The following is an 18029-nucleotide window of genomic DNA, read 5'->3' on the forward strand; positions in this document are numbered from 1 at the left end:
TTTTTGGACACTGGAAATGTCTATGCACCGTGACACAATGATGACAAATTGGCACTCTGGTCAGAGTTATCACTGCAGCACTGTGCTGTTAATATTTCTTCAAAGTGACTATAGCCATCTAGGTAATGTTTCATGAAACATATTCTTTTCCTCTTCATTCATTTTGGTTATGGTTGCTTCAGATTTCTGGTAGAGAAGCATTTGAAACCTATCTAGTACTGTCTAGGGCTACTACTAAAACATCACCTGAAAGAAAATTAATTTGCATGTTTGAGCTGGAAAAAGAGGGAGTTATATATTGTCTGAATGGAACTTGTGAGAAAATTTCATGATTTTCAAAGCCCCTCCACATTAAAGCCAAAAGCCTCTCCAAAGGAAGACAACTCTTGTATGTGCGTGCACATACTCATACACATGGTTTTACACATACATGCAACACATTTCTGATTGTCAGACATCTCAGAGATTTGCCTTTTCTGATATACAAGTTTTATTAGCTTTTTAAAATCCCCCTCCCCCAAAAAAAAGCAGTTTTGTAGAACCTTTAGAGGTTGGGTTAGTTAATTTGTCCTTCCTAGTATATTAAGGAGAATCTTTAAAATAATAAATAGAGGCATAAACTCTTTGGGGTATGAGGCACATGCTAGAAAACACATGAATGTCATGTGGACAGACACACACTATTGAAAGGATGCTATTAGTTTACATCTAGCATGGAGATTCTTCTTCCTCTTCTCTATAAAACCAGGACTTATGATCACACCAATGAATTGCTGAAATTTTAGAGAAGCATCATTCCTTGGTAGCAACCTTAGTGCAAATATTGGTGGGATAAACAGATAAAAATCAGGTGCTGTTTTCTCCTATTTATACCTATCATACATACTTTCATGTAGGTATGAAAATAGGTCCAGCCCTTTGACATATGTTGGGAGAAAAATAAGTCATGTCTAGATACAGGATTTTCACAGAGAAGGCCCATGATCAAGATTTATACCTGTAGTAAGAGCATATATGAAGGTTTTTTTTAAAAAAAATGTTACTCATTTTCGAGTGTTAAAATTGTTCATACAAATGGGAAGCATGATTGAGAAAACCATGACAGGGCAGGGATTATTATTTGTGATGTGCAAGATCATGAACAGTTAAACTAGTTACCGGTATCAATGATTCAGATTTTTATTATGCTGCCTGGAGAGTCACCAATGAGCATAAATAGAGAAGGAGATAAACAGTTAATCCAATTATGGATGCCAAGACATATGTGAGGTATACAAAAATTATTCAGATAACATTTTGGAAGAAAAAAGAAATGTATTTTGGTAGTGCACATGAACATACCTATGGAAATAAAATGATAAGTTTCACTAGGGATGTGATTCTTCACCAAGTTTCTTCTGGAAGGAAGCAACAAGTAATTTTAGCATTTTATTTTCTCCTTGTGAAAAATTCTTTGAAAACCAAGGAGTTTTCAAAACTTATTCACAATTTAGACTTACTCTCATTACAATTCACATGTGGTTGCTTTGCACTTAATCAGCATTTTCTGCACAGAAAATAATAATTCTATGCAGATATATTACTTCCTGTGCAGAAAAAAAGCTGTTTCGTGCAAATAAAATGCTGTTTTCTCTGCAAATCAAAGATATGTGACTTTTGCCCAAACTGTGCAGATCAGGCATTAAGGCCAGCTGGGAGTGGAGTTGGGGCATGGCATCCACATGATGAATGCCCTGACACTGTGATACTGTGCACTACACCACACAGTGTGTGGTGTCATGGCACTCCTCTGCCACTGCGTGCACATGACACAGCACCAAAGGAGCACCGTAAAGCTGTGGCGCCAGCATTATGACACCCTTTGCAGAGTGCAAAAATAAGCTGCTTTTATGGCTCCTTTTTGCTACCTGGAAAGGCCATATTGGGGCTGTGGCATGCGGTTGCCGCAGCCCAAGTCTGGCTGCCCCTTCAGGGGTGGTCTGGACAGCGCACAATCTCCAATTACAGCACTTTCTGTGCAGGAAACAGCTTCTTTTGTTTGGGAAATATCATTTCTGCAAAGAAAATGACCAAAGATGATGTATTGATTATACCTGTGTAGATGAATGGATTGTCAACACACTGTAGTCCCCCCTCTGTCCTTATTTAACGGCATGGCCTTCATCACTGTGCCACCAGCAGGGTGGTGGGGGAAACAAGGGACTGACCCCGGAGGTACCTATGTAGTTCAAGAAATACTTTTCCTTCTCTCTCTCTCCTAGCTTAAAAAACCATAAGAGATGAAAGAAATCTTGTTCATCTTTCCTTCTAGATAGACCCACTACAGACTGGTGTCCAAATGGCACGACACACAAGGAACATCACTACGCAGCTCCAGGGCACTAATGGTGCCTTGGCAGCGATGTGGAAAGGAGCCCCATTTTGTGGTTCTTTTTTCATGGTGCAACGTTGCCGCGATGTGCGGTTGCTGCAGCAATGATCCGCGGGAGAAACGGGTGGCGTCTCGCTGCCCCTTTCTGCCTGTCTGTACCTCCCTTAGTTTCTGCTAGCATTTTCTTTCTCCTAGTCCCACTGTAACCTATAAATTCTAGCCCCATTTCCAGTCTTAAAACTCTCACTGGCTTGAGCCACAGATAACAACAGTAAAGTTGAATACATGCATACTCAGAATTAAGCCCCATTAGTCTAGAAGAACTTACTTCCAGGTAAGTGGGTATGGGAGTGTAAACTAGCTGCATAATGTGAACCCCTCAGCTTCCTTAAATCACATAATGAAGAATTACTCTGATAGTTTTGTCTTAAGAGGTAAGACTGGTAGTTATTTAAGCCTTGAGAAAAGTGACAGCCACCATAGATTTGAAATTTCTCCCTAAAGAGCACACAACCTGTGCTCTGCTGCTTGGATTTTAAAATGCTGATGAAAATCTAAAAAGGAGGAGGAGAAGGAGGAGGAGGAGGAGGATATTTTAATGTGTCAATTCGGCTTGGTTTTAGACTATGTTCCTGACTACATATAATGTTTGCAAAAAGAAAAAAGAAAAGAAAAACCTTAGGATATATTGCTTTATTCTACTATTTCAAAGAGAGTAGTTATGTGCCTTAAGTGTACTGTGGAAAAGGATGGCATATGCATCTCTTAAATATTCTAGAAACATTATGAGACCTGTTGGGGAGAGCTTTTAATCTTGTTTGCCATAAGTTTCTTATTAGCATGCTTTAAGTATAACTGTTTTAAATTTAAATTTTTAATAATTTGTAAAATAATGCAGTAATGAATAAAAAATATATGTTTGGTATCGTGCAAATATTACAACCTATCCTAGAAAGTTAGAATGTAAATCTAAAGAAACAGGTACTGTAACGTATGACAGGCTTGCACAATTTTGTGATTGACAAGTCCAGCTCTGCAAACCAGTCCTGGAAGCCCAATGCTTCACATTCTCCTGGTATTATAGTTTTGGGTGGGTATCAAAAACAGGAGGATTGTTGAGTTATACATGGTTGGTGAACTGATTTTGACTTGGCAGGTAACATGTTGTGCAGGCTGACATATGATGTTAAATAGCTAGGAAAAAGAGAATCTATGGGCCCGTACAGACAGGCCAAAATACAGTTGCTTCACATCACTTTGGAGGTATGCTGTTTAAATGATGCATGCATCCTAAGAGTCCAGAAGCTGTGCCAAAGCTATGCTACAGTCCTAAGGACTGGAACATGGCTTTGGTGTGGCTTTCGGACTCTTAGGACGCATGCATCATTTAAACAGCATATTTCCAAAGTGACCTGAAGCAGCATTATTTTGCCCTGTCTGTATGGGGCCTATATTTAGTTGTAAATGTCCTTAAGTCCCCCAGATCTTCTTATCTCTTTGGTCTCTCTCTCTCTTTCTCTTTCTCTCTTTCTCTTTCTCTTTTCTCTCAAGTGCTCCCCACCCTCTCCCTGAGAGAATCAATGCCTGCTTCAGCATCTCTGGCTACCTGGAGACAACATCCAATATGGCACAGCACTGCTTTCTTTGAAGACCTTCCTTCCTTCTCTGCTGAGAAGGGCACAAGCATCCAAGAAGATGTGTCTTGGCATGCAGAGGCAAAGACTATACACAGATCCACTCTCCACATTTCCTCTCTTTGAATTGGTCTTCTTTGTTGGGAAGAACTTGGACATATTGAAAGATATGGGCCCACACTTCTTAATAGGTCAGACTGTGCCCTTCCAGTATTTGTAAAATGAGATTAAAAATAAAGTTTATTTGGCTGTCATTGGAAACAGACATAAAACACATCTTTAAGTCCACCAATCCTGAGCTAATCCTCTCAAGAACTAATTGACAAGATACTCCTTCCTTAACAAGTCAAAAATTGACAATTCAACACCACTATTCCACAGTAATGTTCCTTCCCTTCACACAGGAATCCCCTTGTCCCCTAATATATAAACTTTTGTGCTGACAGATGCACGTTTGCTGTCTTTAGATTATTGGAAAATGCATATATTTGTACTATGCTATCAATCTTGCAAATTTTATAACAGTCTTCCATGAGTGCTTCACAATGCAGATCACATGAGAATTATTGGTGGTAAACATAATAAAGGCAAATATATTTCCTTACTAGATGGAAAATTTTGGCTATTACTTAATCAATATTATTCACCTTACTTTATAGTCAAACCTTTAGGAGATACATAAACAGGAAAAAAACCCAATCATTCTCTTTATAAAGTCTAAATAGAATAGAATAATGTTGATACAGACATTCACTGTGTGTTTTTAGTACTGTGGGTGTACCTCAAAGCTCTAACACATATATTAGGGGAGAAAAATAAAATCTCAATAGGTATCTGGGAGGTGGGGGTATTCAGGCCCGAGGATTTGTCCACCTGAACCTAAAAATTTGGGAGAGATCAATAAAATACAGACTCAAAGAGATTCTGGCCCTTTTTTTATTGTTATCTTGGGGCCAGTGAGAGAAGGAGGCCCCATTTTCCATTCCTGTCCTAGTTTGGTAAATTCATGAGAACCAATGTGGAATTTTGAAGATCTTATAGTAAGATATACCACCGTTGGCACCACAGCTTCCTTTGAGTAGATAGTGCTTACCAAGAATGTACACCTGTTTAATGGCACAACTACCCTGAGGTGGCAAGGGCATGGCATGAGTTTCCCACATGTTCAGGCTCTAAACACTGGATTAGAGCAGTATACCTTGCTGCTGCACAAGCAATCAGGGAGCTCAATAATGCACAAAGCCCATAGGTAGCCTATTTAATGGAAACTGTTCTATAAGATACCAAAACATTTCACAGCATGACTCAAATTGCTTGGCACAAGATAGATTTCCAAATATCTAGTTGCAGTAAAGAGCAAAGCAACGGGGTAAAAAGGTTATCAACAGGCATTTGTCAAGTGAACAAATTCACTTTAAAATATTTCTATTTGATTTGTAATAACTCGTCCAGCTGCACCTGGGAAAAAGAAATAATTCATTGTCAGCCAAATGACAGCTTAATCTTGGAGCCACTTTTCACTTGGGAACCCACCCAAGAATCAGTGGTAGGACTTTTGCCTGCAGTTGTTGCTGGCTTAGACTGAAAATTAGTGTATGCCTGTGGCTTGAACAGATCTTGTGAGGAGCATTTTTAATAAAGTAGCACAGAGAATGAAAATATTTCATGTAGTGCACTGTTGTTTGGAGGGCATGGGGAGGGTAATCACAAAATATTTATCGGCATTTCTAGAAATCTGTCAAGCATTAAGTAGCACTTGTAACTCACTTTTTAACAATGTAAATCCACTGTGGTGTAATATATCAACGAAATAAAAATTAGAATGCTGTCTGAGGCTTGTTCTCATTCATGGAATAAATCCACATTCCTATACCACAACAGTAAAGAAATGGTTACATTTTTCTCTTCTCCATTCTATAATGAGCTTTCATCAGAACTGATGTGGTCATGTCAAAGATTTATTGGAGCCTCTCTGGCAGGTTTAAGTAGTTTGCCCTTGTATCTGCAAATAGCAGCCCTCTCTTTTATTCACTTTTCCAATAGATTAGCAACAGATGGGAACTTATGACTCTGATTATTGCATAGATACCACTATTTCTATGACATCCAATGTTTTGATGAGATAATGTATGTGAAGTTCTTTAACATGTGTGTGCACACATACACCATCCTAGAAATAAATATCAATATAATTATTTGACATACCGCAATTGGCATAGTTTTAGCTGTAGATTAAAAACAGAAATACTAGAACTCATGATTGTCCATGATACTTACTGACAGCTTAGGACCAGTGGAAAGAAGTACTTTCTCATCCAGCATTATATTTATGCATGGAATTTTCAGTCACAGTATGTGGTTACTAACGTAAATGGCTTTTTAAAATAGTCATGGAATGTAATGACTGATGAGACATGAGCAGGGTATAATCTCTGTTGTCTAGGCCTCTGCCTCATTTCTTTTGGCACTCTGGTCCTTTCTTGGCTCTTACTCAATCCCCACTCTGCAAGTCAAGTACATAAGTTATCATGGGAGGGGGGGGAGGAAGTGGCAACAGCTGGCAGAGGGTTCCACTGAATATAGAAAAGTTAATGCACAGCCTGCCTGGCAGAAAATAACTCACCAAACTGGACTATCAGACCCACAGTGCCATGGCCAACCAGACACACTCACAGAGACACACACACACAAATGGTATGTCATTACCAACTTTGTAACTGACTCTCAAAATGTAGTTTGCCCCCCAATCCAACATACAAAGTTGCACCAGCTTTGGTAATGACAATTATGGATATTTTGTAATCTTAAACGTTCATTTTGCAGAATGGTATTGTATTACATGCAGTTCAGAAGACGATACGTTTTGCAGCTAAGAAACAAAGACAAAATATTTTCACTGAATTTGTTAGCCCTATACAGACCTATTAACTGGACAGCCATAGTGCAGTTTCTGAAGTAATACATATAGAACACATTCTTCAAATAGCTTCTGTGCAAGAATATATCCTTCTTTACAATGGAGTCAGGAATCCAGCTTCAACATTTCTAAGCAAATGATATTCATTGTCATGTTCATCTCTAGAGAAGTTTGGCATGTTATACCAAAACTTATCTGATTTATCTCTATTTGAAAATGAAATCTAGATTTTGGTTTGCTTGAATTCAGTGACAGTGTGGAACATCTCTGGAAATTCTTAAAGTATTATTAAAACATTTGCCTTACTTTGCAAATTCTCAGACTTTAATCTGAAGAAGAATCTACATATTTACTTTGGATATTATTTTGATTAAAAAAAAAATTCAGTGGTCAGTCTAATGAAAACTGACTCCATCATGCATAGGAATTTTAGGTAAATGTTAATTTGTTTATTATTAAGAGTAAAAAAATATAATAATGTGTTCTTTTTAGGGGTGAGGGGTGAAACCTTTTAGAAACAAAGTTTGCTAAGTGCCTGGTCATGATCATTATATGAATTCAAACAGAGCACATTTAATTATGCAATTATGTGGCTGTGAAATAAAGGCTTGTATCGGAGTGTTGCAGCTATGTGATAATTGCTGTAAATGGAGAACAAAATTTGCTCTGTAGGTTCTGTGGGCGAAGATGTTTGTCAAATATGCCTGGGAGCCTCTAGGCTATTTTCTAATTAAAATTGTTCATTGATTTAGCTATGATACCATATGTTTGTGTGAAAAGACAATTCATTCACAATTTTTATTTTATTTTCTTTTGACTGTCTGGAATCCTTGAATAAAAATTGTGTTTGGATACCACCTTAAGAAGCCAACAGTTTTAGGACATTTCATGTTCTGATGGTCTGAAACAGATTCATATCTCATGTAGCTTTCCAGTGTGTGCTGTGGGAGAGGATATTATTTTTTTCCCCAAGATTGCATAGAAACTCAAAAATAAATTCTGGCCTACAGCTTGCATAAGAACTGAAACCATCATTGTAGGTGGAATGGGACAGGGCTTTAAAACAACAAAAACAGCAATAGCAACAACAACAACAATGACTACAACAACACTCTTTGAGATTTCAGTCCCTAGAATTTCATGTCAGCATGAATACCTTCTTCAATTTCTGGTTTGAGTATATCTGTGGGTTACACATTTGCATGCTGCTTACTATAGGAAACTACAGGAGGGAACTGGCAACTGCACTGTGACTGTCCTAGAGTCATAGCAAAATCTCCTGTGAGATTTGGATCTGATTTCTTCCTCCCTTACAAACACTTATAGTAAAATTTCAAGAGGGAGTGGACATTGGGTCCCTATTCTCAGTGTGTAGCTCAGGCATGTTACAGACCGCCTGAAAGCAGCGGTCTGCCGCCGCCGCCATTAGCACCACTGAGGAGCCCCAGCAGCCAAACCACGAGGCTTCCTGGTGGTGCAAAAAAGAAGCACCAAAATGGCGCTTCTTTTTGCACACTGGAAGTGGCACTTCTGCTAAGCGTCTGTGATGTCAAGATGGCGGCGCCCGTTTAGAACGGGTGCCGCCATTTTGTACGTCCTGAGGATGTACTTTATGCCCGTTTGTAACGGGCCTCAGTTAACCTGAATTAATTTTGCCCTGACAATGGTCTGTAGAACCTTTTGCAGGAAGAATCAGTACCCAGGTATAAAGTCTCCATGTCTGTCCTAGTAAATGTATCCATAGAGTTCCTATATCGACATTTATCCATCAGGAAATTTAAGAGCAAGTATAAGGGGCATCAATTCCTAGTGATAAGATAGAGTTATCTCATTGTAGCCAGCATTCAATTTCATGGGGAAAATAATAAATGGTGGTGGCTGGTGGTTGCAGTAGAGCAATAAACCAAACATTTAAAATCCGAAATTTACATTTGAGGTTTTCAAAATCAGAAGTGTGCAAAAAACCCTTTTGAAGGCCATACTATACAGCCAGTTTAATTTCAATTTGACTACATGTGAGACACTTTTTGAGAGTTTAGAGGGTTGAATCATCGAGGAAGTATGGCAAACACACATCTGTTGGAGGGAAGAAAATTGTCCATGAGAAAAATAAATTGGAAGTCTGGAGGCCTTGGAGAAGTCTTTTGGGGTGTTGGTGCCAGAAATGTGGCTCAAGGACAGTAATTTCTCCACCTTACTCTAAACGAAATGGTATTGTTATTTTATGTGGATACAGATATTCCTTGGCTTCATGTATGATAATAAACTATTTATTTTATTAATTTATATTCTGCCTTTCTCCCAATAATAGGATTAAAGGCAGTTAACAAAATATCTAAAATAATACAGAGTAAAAATTATTCAAAAGTTTGATAACAGTATTCCTTTAAAGTTATCAAAAAAGTGATTAAACAATTTATCAGATTAAAATACTGAATGCATTTAAATTCATTAAAAGTTATTGTTTGTATTTACCATCATTTGTTGCTTAACTGGCAGATGAGCAAATTAACTGCCTAGACTAGCCATGGCTGAGGATTCTGCCATCATGACAAGTGATGGTTTAAGCATACCAGAGTTCATAAACCACCACAAAAAATACCACCAACTCTTGTATTAAGGTGGTATCTGGTTACCAGAAGGGAGAGTCATGTTTCAACAAACTGTAATGTGCTTCGTTGTGCTGTGTGAAAGTGATCACTGAAAAGATACATATGACTGCTGAATGATAATTTTTGAAACTGGCACATAAAGAAGCAATCAAACTGTTCCCACAGTTTGATTGCTTCTTTATTTATGTCACTGGAGAATTCTCACTGGAGAGTTCAACAGTTGAATCTTGGAACCATGAACTAATACAGAGCCCTCCATGGCAGGGAGTGAGGTGAGTAAGATATGCAGTATAAATGTGAATTATAAGACTAGAACAGTGATTCTCAAACAGTGGAGTGGGAACCCTGATGTAGTGTGCAAGAGTTGCTCGGGGGGGGGGGGGGGGTGGCAGCAAGATTTGGAGGCCCTGATCCCTTTTCCCAGCCTGTTCTGTGTGTAAAATTTACACATACAGTTGTGCCTTCAAGTAGTTTCTGACTTATGGTGGCAAAAGGTGAATTTATCACAGGATTTTCTTGGCATGTTTTGTTCAGAGGAGTGTTGCCATTGCCATTCTTTTAAAGCCAAGAGAGTGTGACTTGGTCAAGGTCACCCAGTGGGTTATATGGCTTAGCAGGGTTTGAACCCCAGTCTCCAGTTCTCCAGTCCTAGTTTAACACTCAAACCACTACATCAGATGTGTTGAGTTAAATATTGAATGTATTTAACTAAAACTCTTCTAGTCTGAATAATGCTATTTCTTATAAAATATTAAAATATGCATATACATGAATGTGTGAATGAAAACATACACATTAAATAAACAAAATATTTTTATTCATATACTACTCCAAGTGGGGAGGGGTGATATACACATGTAGATGGAAGGGGAGTCCCAAGAGTAAAATGTTTGAGTACCACTGGACTAGGAAGTACCACTGACTCAACAAGGCTGAGGTACATAGTGCTCTCATGTGCAGTTAGCACAGAAATAGAGTGTATTTCACACTGTGAATGTCAAAACAATATGAAGAAGTTAATAAGATAAGTAGAATTCAGAGACATAGCCATGTTAGCCTGGAATATCAGTGTGAAAAGGGATATTGCAGCACCTTTGCAACTAATTGTGCAAAAGAAGTTGTAGCGTGAACTTTTATAGACTTTGAGGCTGAACAGACAGTCCCTAAGGGATGGCCTGCAGCCGCCTCTGTCTTCGCTGGATTGGGGCTGCAGCAACTACATGCCGCAGCCTCGATCTCATCTTTCCATGGTGCAAAAAGAAGCTGCAAAAAGTGGCTCCTTTTTGCTCCATGGAAAGGGTGACGTAGCTGCTGGCACAGTGGCTTTTCAGCATCATTTGTTGTGTGGTGGCATGTATGACATCATACTGGCATGAGGGTGAAGTTGGGGCATGCACCGTACAGATGTCATGCCCCCACTCCTCTCCAATGCCAGCCTTTGATGCTGGTCTGTGGAGGCTGTTGGTCTACTTCCTCAGGGCATCTCAGGAAATAGACCAAGTCTATGAAAGTTTATGCTACAACTTTTGCACAGTTAAGCCCTGTTCAGACTGGCCATTAAGTCTGACCTGGGAGTGGAGTCGGGGTGTCACATGATGCACACCCTGACTCTGCTCCCCAGGGTATCATGAGACGCTGCTCCACACAGCATCTCAAAGGAGCTGCAAGATCCCTGTGCAATAAATGTTCAATAAGTGGATTGTGTGAAAGGATAGGGCAGAAGTGATGCCTTGGTAAACTTTAAGAAATCCTCTTCCTGAAGAGAATAAATGGTCACTTTCCAAGATTGCTTTCTTAACAATCCAAAGCTTTTATACCAATACTGTTGTTTTAATATTTTTCACAAGTCTACATATGCATGCCTATGTATTATAATAGGTCTTGGGGGCCCCATTCTATAAGATTTTGTATGAATAATGCATAGCAAGATGAACTTCTTGTATAACAAGCATGCAAGACGTTCGCATGAGAGTAATAAAAAAGGCAACTGAAGTATCTGTCTAATATTCATTATTTCTTTATCATAGATAAAACTTTTTTTTCTTGTTTCTGGTAAGCAAGTTTTCTTTTTGTACTTAAGCGTTATGCAGTGAATTTGGATGTTTGCCTTTTGTTTTGCCTCTAGCTGTGAGCATGTGAAAAGTGTCAGTTCCAAGACAAACCAACTGTATAAAAACAGAATGTATTCATGATATATATGGTTTGATAAAGAGGTCCAACGAACACACAGACATAACTTCTCTGTTTGCTAGTGATTTGATCCAAATTCCAACATAATATTAGCAGTGGAATAGTGATCAAAGACAAGGAAGATTTTCATATCATGGGGTAAGCGCTGGTAAATTGTTGTTGAAATGTTGAGGAAGTGTGTGTGTGTGTGTCAGAGAGAGAGGGGGGGAGAGAGAGCCTGGTGCGTTTCCTCAATGTCAGGGAATAGTCGGCTCCCCCTAGCATCATTGAATCATTGGGGAGAGGGAATTTCCTCTGAACGCAAAGTTACCATTCAGAGGAAACTCCCTCTCTCTGAAAGATTCAGTGATGCTAGAGGGAACTAGCAATTCCCTGACATTGAGGAAGTGTGCCAGGCTTTCACACATGCACACTTCCTCAGTATTTCAGCAATGATTTACCAGCACTTAAGCACTAGTATGAAAATCTTCAAGGCCACCTTAGTCTGGAGGATCAGTATGCAAAGGGATCTTGTCACACCTTTCAGACTAACTGAGAGAAAAAAAGATGGTAGCATGTGCTTTCCTATACTTGAGACTACTTCCTCAGATGCATTGGGAGGAGTGAGAGTCCAGAGGCATACCTATATATGCTGGTTGTGTGTGAGAATGTCAAGTGAAATTCAAACCCTTCTTCCCACTAGAGGTCTCTCAATGTTTCTGAACTTTTTTTTTAAATAAGTCCCTCCTTTCCCTAATTTCTCCCTCTCTCTCAGTTGGTCTCTATTATGTTATCTGCTTTCTTAGTGGATAAATAGATCATAGTACTTACACATTGGACAAGTGTCCAATAATATTGTGTTATTTAAAATAGTAATTCACAAAACTCTTTGTAAAAATGATAGTTGCTTTGGATGGTAAACATTCTGGTGTATATGTGTGTGTGTGTGTGTGTGTGTGTGTGTGAGAGAGAGAGAGAGAGAGAGAGATTTAGCAAAACAGAGGTACTTATAGGGATATTTATAGGGATAATAGAGAAAGTCTGTTCCTACACCTGTTCATCTGCCTCATGCTTTATAAAACAACAAAGCATGGATTGCATGGAACCTACTTCATGATGCTAAGATTATCTCTCTTTCTCTGATCATTTGATTGCATACCTTATGCATGGCTGGAAAGGAATGACTTTATATCATGGACTACAGCAAAACTGGGAAACAGTGGCAGAGCTGTGAAACCCTGACTGGCTCTTTCTGGAAGCCACAGTAGAAGTTTAGGGACCATTTGTGGGTTTTGGGTTTTCTTGTGCCCACCACTGGATTATATCCAGGTTCGGTGAAACAATGAAACATTGTCTCAGTTCACAGTTGCCTTTTAAAGAACTCCCCCACCCCCTTATTTTACTGGAAGTAATGGGGAAAATAATCGTAGAAAGTAAATGTCATTTGCCAAAGAAGAATAGGTACCTTAAAATAGTTAAAAGAAGATACTTGTAGTTTATGGGAAAATGTGTCCTTGCCATAATGTATAACAAACCCCACAGGTTTCCAGGAAGAGTTCCTTTCTGGAGATTGTAAAATTTTCAGAACTTCTCTGGGTTTCCCTGGGGAGCTTGCAGTTGCATGTCTTTGCTAAATAGTATACTGATATTGGCAACTGTTCTCTGGGGACAGCAAGTAGGGGACTAGCAGATACTTGATGAAATGCCAGGGGAGGGAGACAATGTTGTCTGTCTGACTCTGGCTTTGGAAATTAAAGCACAAGAGCAAAATATATTATTTATGGTACTCATGAATTTTTAAGCATACAAACACATCCTGAAATATAGTAGCAGCAGGGTGATAAACCTACTAGCCCCTTTTTGGTATTCTAAAAAGTGGCCGCTTTTCATATGATAGCACTCAAGCACAGGCTCTTGCGACTATTGTAATTCCCAATTTGGGAGCTTTCTGCTCTTGTTTTGTTAGCCTCAGCATTTAGAAAGTGTTGTATCACCCAGAACAGCATAAGAATATATCACAGACTGTCCAACACCACCTCTTGCCTTTTTGTATTTACTGTTGTCTTATGCTTCAAGGTTTCTGGTGCCCTTGGGAAGCTGTAGCCATTATTTATATGCAAGAGTGCCAACTATGATGGCAGTCTGAAGGGCTTGTTTGTTGAAAAAGGAGGAGGTAAAAAGGAATATGCAACTTAATTTATAACTCAACATTACATTATAGATGCAAATTATTCTCTGATATCTTCTGTGTGGCTCTTTGAAAGACTGTGAACTGCAAAACTCCTGCCTCTCTTCACTCAGATACTGGAAAAGTGGTGGACGTGGTGGCAAGGCCTCTGGAGACTGGCTTGTTTATTTTCACTATGTATACTGTCAGCCCTTTATATCCACAGATTTTGCATCCATGACTTCAACTATCCACAGCTTGAAAATATTACAAATATTCCAATAATGATTAAAAAATAATTGCTATGCCATTGCATATAATAGGACTTGACCATACATAGTTTTTGGTATCCAGTTGGGGGTCGGGGGGGGGGGGGGGGGGGGGGAAGCAAACCTCAAGGGTCCATTGTATTTATAGTAAATCCTCTGCAAGCAATGAAATCTAATTTAATTATGACAAATTAGGACTTAAATTATCTTATTTATTGCAATGGCTCTCCTCTAAATAATCTTAATCTGTATCCATCCCAGCATTTTACCAAAGAGGCCTAATAAATGTAAGGTTCTTTTAATGTTTGTTTCTTTGTATCAAACCTGCAGTTGTAACTGTGGGGGGAGAGGAAGCCAACAGGATCATCTCAAGCTAACTGAAGAGTTTGTGCTTCCAATGTAAAAGGTTCCCCTTTTAAGTGTTCTGTTTATCTCCCTCTAGGATACTTGCAATAAAATCCAACCATCACTAATAAAATCCATGCAATAAAACCAGTAAGTTAAGTACACTGTAGTAGGACAAATCAATCATAATATATATTTTAAAAAAATGAAACAGAGATTCAAGTTGGTTAAAGCTATGGAGTTAAAAAAAACCTGGGAGTCAAAAAGAGGTATTTGTTTGGCGATGAATAACAGGATATGTGAAACCCTTTGTGTGGAACTTCCATAAATGAGTCCCTGTTGCCAAAAGGCTGACCCATCTCACCTCAGAGATTGGAACATGCAGCAGAGAGGCTGTGCCAAAAAAACAAAACAAAACAAAACAAAAAACAAAAACCCACCATCAATGTATAGAAGACAGGCTAATATAGCCACAGATGTCCCTTCAAAGATCCACCTCCCATGCCATGTGTGTGTCTGCTTGCTTGACTGTTACAAGAAGAGTTGTAAAATTAAATAAAAGCTCAGGAAGAGGAGCCCACTTTTATTGGGCTTTATTGCAGGTATCATTCTTAATGTGCTGAGGGTTGTTTCCTTGCTAATGTTCTTTCTGGATGCTGAGGCATTGCGGCTCCACAGTTAGATGATAGTAAGAATAGGAAAATCTTTTTCAGTTTGACTTCTCCCATATTTATTGTTTTCTTAAAAGCCAAGTTCTTTTCTATATTGAGCATAAATAAATTTGTGAACAAAAATATACTGTATGCCCCCCCCCCATGCTTGTTTTGTCTCAAGGAGGTCAATAGCTGTTCCTGACATGGATAATCCATGTTGCATCTTCGTTCTACATAGATGTGAAGGTGAGAAACCTCTAAAGAAAAAAGTGGTGACATTTCTAATTCCATACTAATATTATAGTCAGTCCCCCATATCCATGGATTTATTATCCACAGAATATATGCATTTCAATAAGCAAACAATGATTTTGCTATTTTATATAAGAGAACATTTTACTATGCCATTGTATTTAATGGGACTTGAACATCCACAGATTATGTGACCCATGGAGGGAGGTCCTGGAAAAAAACAAACCCAGCTGGTACCAAGGGCCTACTGTATTAAATATAAAAGAGATATGTGTGTATCACCTATCAAATTATGGCAACCCTAGGAATTTCATAAGGTTAGGCAATGAATAAGAGGTGGTTTTGTCAGTTCCTTCCTCTGAAAGGAAGCACCTGAAGGGTCATTCACATTATGAAAGAAGTATTGGGGATCCAAATCCAAATGTGAAATGTCTGCCCACACAATGTCACTAATTTGGATAGTACCTTTGAAGTTTTGACTAAAGGCTAGAACAGATTCACTGCCTCAGTGACTTTGTAACCACAAGCTGTTACTCTGTACATATGCCTCTCAAACTTTTGAGTATACTGAATGGCAATTTCAGAGAATGTTTCCCAAGATCCTCTCCTCATAACTCTTTTCTCTAGTCATTTTTTCAAAAATAATAAATCTGTGTCAGTTTGAAAGTGGAAACTTTATGATTTAAATTGTGGCGGATAATGTCCAAAAGTCAGCTGCACTTGACGTTTTCCACACATCTTAAGGGGATACATCTCCCTGTCCTTTTGAACTGTGAAAAAAATATATATATTCAGGAATGACAAACTGTGCCCTCAGAAGCCTTAGGTGGTGTTGATTTTCCACTTAGTACTACATGTAATATTTTGTTTGTCTTTGAGAAATGAAAGGATTTGGGATAGTCTTCTTTCTCCTGTTATTTTGGTGCCCTGAGGTTTGTTTTAGGAGAGTAAAATGCCTTTTGAAAACGTTTTGGAGAACTGTCCAGAGGACTTTTATTGAGTGACAGTATACAAACAACGTAAAAGGTGTTTATGTCATATGAATGTCCTACTGCATTCTTAAAACCTCAGGAGAAACTAATTTTCTACTAGCCTAATGTATTATGCTTTGTTGTGTGCCCTCAACTCATTTCTGACTTATGGCGACCCTAAGGCAAACTTGTCACAAGGTATTCTTGGCAAGATTTGTTCAGAATAGGTTTGCCTTTGCCTTCCTCTCACTCTGAGAGTTTTTGACTTGCTCAAGGTCAAGGTTTCTATGGTTAAACAGGAATTCAGATCCTGCTCTCCAGACATATAGTCCAACCTTCAAACCATTACACCACACTGGCTCTCTATACTATACTAATGCTATATTAACATTTCAATACTATAACAGTGCCATATCAAAATGTTTTTAAAAAGTATGATATCTTCTGTGGATGTGTCCAGTAGGCATATTCATTTATTTTCTTGCAATACTTCTAGGGCTAGTTTGTCAAATTAATTTAAATCTATAATCTAGAAATTTGACAGGCATATCAAGTAGCATGTTAAATCATAATTATATCACAGCTGTTGTCGCTTGAAGCAGCCACTGTTATGTTGTGAAACAAAATAAGAGGAACAATAAAGAAAAGTGATTGTGTTTTGATCTTTCTGCATGTGTTATCACAGTGTTGTTATCCATGTTAGGAAATACACTGTCCTGATAACTTAGACTGTGTGCAGTGCTTTCCCACATGATTAGGAATGGTGGATGTGGAGGGTGAATGGTTTAAATATAAATCATTTATAAACAGGATAACCCATATATACCACCCTCCCTCTCTCTGTCTCTCACTCTCTTCATTATAGTGTATTTCTTTGATTGAGACACACAGCGAATGGGGAGAGTAAGGATAAACTTCTGCAATTTTCTGTAACTCTCCTCATCACCCTCCAAATTGTCAGAGGTGGACTTCTGTGATAGAGAATGCTTTTCGCCTCCATGTGCATCTAGAGAAGCCTAGAGAATCAGGCTGTACATCACACACAGGAAACCTCCATGGATATAAAAGTCTCCCTGCTGAAAAGGATGGGCTTCAAAACATGGGCAACAATGAAGACAGTAACAGCAGATGATGGGAAGTGGCTAAGTGTGAAATAGCACAGCCTGAATAGAGTGATACAGGTGAGCCAATGACAGAGATGACTCATAGTTTAGTCTTCAAAGATTGTACTACTTAAGGCATATATGAAAGCAGTATATGTAATGTATATTGCTGCACTATATGTGCTGACCATGGTGTGGTCTGATATCTTTCAGATACTGTGTCAACATGTGCTTATCTGACTCAGGAGTCACTCAGTATGGTATTACAAGATCCTTGCTTTGTGACTTTTCTCTCTCAAAGCTAACAAGATGAATTTCAACAGGGAAAAATGTAAGGCCCTACACCTAGGCAGAAAAAAAATGAAATTCACAGATATAGGATGGGAGACACCTGTTCATGTGAAAGGGATCTAGGAGTCTACGTAGACCACAAGCTGAATATGAGTCAGCAGTATGATGCAGTAGCCAAGAAAGCCAATGTGAGTCTTGGTTGTATCAACAGTAGTATAGTGTCTAGATCAAGGAAAGTGATAGTACTACTGTATTCTGCATTGGTCAGGCCCTTA

General features: G+C 38.7%; 1 protein-coding gene across 6 annotated transcripts in view; it reads left to right on the forward strand.

Annotated features, from left to right (window-relative positions):
* The window catches only part of PCDH9 (protocadherin 9), a 1031874-nt gene that overhangs the window by 287898 nt on the left and 725947 nt on the right, over positions 1 to 18029 (forward strand). The window contains exon 3 of one of the 6 annotated variants that reach the window (XM_042458686.1): positions 3923 to 3974. The exons of the other annotated variants lie outside the window; for them this stretch is intronic. Within the exon in view, the coding sequence (XP_042314620.1) occupies positions 3923 to 3943 (21 nt within the window). The 3' untranslated portion in view covers positions 3944 to 3974. Of the gene's footprint in view, positions 1 to 3922; positions 3975 to 18029 lie in introns of those variants that run through there. 6 annotated transcript variants of the gene reach the window in all.

The sequence above is a fragment of the Sceloporus undulatus genome, chromosome 3 (assembly GCF_019175285.1).
Source record: "Sceloporus undulatus isolate JIND9_A2432 ecotype Alabama chromosome 3, SceUnd_v1.1, whole genome shotgun sequence".
NCBI classification, from domain to species: Eukaryota; Metazoa; Chordata; class Lepidosauria; order Squamata; family Phrynosomatidae; genus Sceloporus; species Sceloporus undulatus.